At 39.5% G+C, this 3,001-nt stretch overlaps 1 protein-coding gene across 1 annotated transcript in view; it reads right to left on the reverse strand.

Moving 5' to 3' along the window:
- Positions 1-699, reverse strand: part of LOC104983186 (olfactory receptor 5B12-like) — a 10,717-nt gene extending 10,018 nt beyond the window's left edge. The window contains exon 1 of the mRNA XM_010832645.1: positions 6-699. Within this exon, the coding sequence (XP_010830947.1) occupies positions 6-699 (694 nt within the window). The remainder of the gene's footprint in view (positions 1-5) is intronic.
- Between the last annotated feature and the right edge of the window lie 2,302 nt (positions 700-3,001).

Raw genomic sequence — 3,001 nt, forward strand, 5'->3', positions numbered from 1 at the left:
CTGGCGTCCTTCAGAAGAGCGCATCCTCAGAATGGTGATAAATATAAACAGGTAGGAGATGAAGATGACCAGAATAGAAAAGAAGTCATTGAAACCCGTCACAAAGAAAATAACCATCTCACTGACGTAGCTGTCTGAGCATGAGAGAGCCAGCAGAGGAGGAGCATCACAAAAGAAGTGATTGACCACGTTGGCCCTACAGAAGGAGAGCCTGAAAACGTTCCCAGTGTGGACGGAGGCATTCAGGAAGCCACAGCAGTAGCAGCCTACGAGCAGACGTGCGCACGCTTTGGTCGTCATGGCCGTGGTGTAGTGCAGGGGTTTGCACACGGCGGCATAGCGGTCATAAGCCATTGCGGCCAAGAGGAAACTTTCTACGGTGATAAAGGCTACGAAGAAGAAGAACTGGGTGACACAAGCCTCGTAGGAAATGGTTTTGTCTCCTGTGAGGAATCCAGCCATCACTTTGGGAGTGACAGCTGAGGAGTAACCAAAGTCCACCAGCGAGAGTTGGCTGAGAAAGAAGTACATGGGCGTGTGGAGACGAGAGTCCAGCAGGATCAGCTCGGTCATCCCCAGGTTCCCAACCAGGGTGAGGAGGTAGATGAGAGAGAAAGTGATGAAGAGCAGGATCTGCACTTGCGGGTCATCGGATAACCCCACAAGGAGGAACTCAGTCACCTCTGTAGTGTTTTCCATGGAGATCAACTGGGAATTGAGTGGCTGCTCTGTAGCAATGGGAAAATATAATCAGGATGATAAATAGAGGAAAGACTCTACTGAAACCAGTCAGCGTGTTTACTCGTGCCTTATTTCAGTATTGCAATAACTTGTTCCCAGGAGTTTTTAGATTTAAAGCATGGCCATGACGACCAAATGCAATTTTGATTTATTAATAAGCCATAGAATAGTCCAGGTAAAAGGACTTGGAGATAACACATCCAATCTCCTAAGTTCATAGAAAAGTGAATTCAGATAAAAATAAAAGAAAGGATTTAAGCAATTTTATCAGATTAGTTGCTAACCAGAGCAGCTCAGACAGCCAAGTCAAAGTTTACAAAATAATCACAAATTATTTTTGTATTAAACTACAATATTTTAATAAAATTAATGTGAAACTGAATTAACTTTACTTCAACTGACATTGTCTTTTTTGTTGCATCAGAACATCTGAATATGGTAACGAAAGACAGTTAAATAAGACATGTCCTAAAGCCACAATGAGTTATCACCTCACACCTGTCAAAACAGCTATCATCAAAAATTCTACAAATAACAAATGCTGGATAGGATTTGGGAAAAAGTGAATCTTCATACTCTGTTGGTGGGAATATATGGTGGCAGCCATTATGGACAACAGTAGAGAGGTTCCTCAAAAAACTAAAAACACAATTGCCATATGATACAACAATCCCACTTCTGAGCATATAGCTGAAGAACAAAATAATTAGAAAAGACACATGCACGCCAGTATTCAGAAGCACTATTTACAATAGTCAAGACATGGAAGCAACCCGAGTGCCCATCAACAAATGAATAGCTAAAGAAGATACGGTACATATCCATCAGTATGATGGAATATTACTCAGCCATAAAGAGGAGTGACATTCTGCCGTTTGCAGCAACACAGATGGACCCAGATAATACGCTTAGTGAAAGAATACAGAGAAAGACAAATCCTATGATGTATTTGTGAACGTGAATTTGTGTATATGAGTACAAATGACATCACTTGTATGTGGACTCTAAAAAAATAACACAAATGAACGTATACAACTAAAAAACAGCAACAACAGACTCATAGACTGAAAAAACTAAGGTGCTTACCAAAGGGGAAGCAAAGGAGAGAGGGGTATGGGTTAAGAGATATAAACTGCTACAGCTGTGGGATTAGTCCAAATGACTAATATTATTACATTACTTGAAAGACAGAGCAGATTAAAGAAGCTTAATTTGTTCAAAGTTGAACAAGTTTATACTTAGCAGACACTCAAGATATTTTTGTGTTTTTCCTCTTAGTCACACAATAAGCATCCATGTTCTAATAGGATCTATATATTGTTTAGATGTACAATTCCCAATTACACGAAACAGAAGAAATCTTGAAAACATCAAGCCCATCAAACTGAATAAATGAGAGACCTGTTCCTTTCTCTAAAGAGATTTTTCTGATTACCTCCATCCATGCAAATTTATGCAGACACTAGATTTCATCTAGTAGATTTAAAGGTTTATCTTATTCCTGGAACAATTCAACATGCAAGTCTAGCACCTTCATATGTGAGTGGATCTTAAATCAGAGATTCAGTCAATGAAAAAAAAAAGTAAACACCCTATTGTGATGTTGTTCTTCAGTGTTTGGCCAGAATGCATAAAATTCTCCAGAGATAGGAAGAAACTGAAGGGAAAAAATGCTATTGGAATCAGTTTCCTGAAATTCTACTCTTTGATCTGCTGGTCACTCTTCTTGGATAAGAACTCTTTGAACTTCGATATCTTCATCTATAAGATGAAAATAATAGAAAGTTACACCCTCACTTAAGACTCTTGCTATGATAAGAAAATAAAGTCCAAAAGTACCTCATACTTGGTAAAGGTGACCATCACAATCACAGTCATCATGACAATTATTTTGGGTTGTTTTCCCTGGACATTGTTGAATGTTCTTAGCAATATCACAGTTTGGGGGAAGGTGATTGTTGCTACTAGATGATTATTAACAGATGAAAAGAAAAATAAATGGTCAAAATAACTCTGACTTTTCAACTGCACTCTGCTCTGATGACAGTTGGAGTCATGTGGAAACCAGAAGGGAGTTATGTAGTCGTGGAACTCTCAGGGGACAACCCCCCTGTGACGGCTACAAACCTTATTATCTCACCTAACCAGGGAACATGTGATTGAAGTGTCTGTGGGGATCCAGCTCTGCTTGCTGAGGGAGACCATGAGTGGATTTATACAATTTGCAGGAATTGTTTTTGCTGATGCACAAAATCATCCA

Source organism: Bison bison, unplaced genomic scaffold, assembly GCF_000754665.1.
Source record: "Bison bison bison isolate TAMUID 2011002044 unplaced genomic scaffold, Bison_UMD1.0 scf7180017861871, whole genome shotgun sequence".
NCBI classification, from domain to species: Eukaryota; Metazoa; Chordata; class Mammalia; order Artiodactyla; family Bovidae; genus Bison; species Bison bison.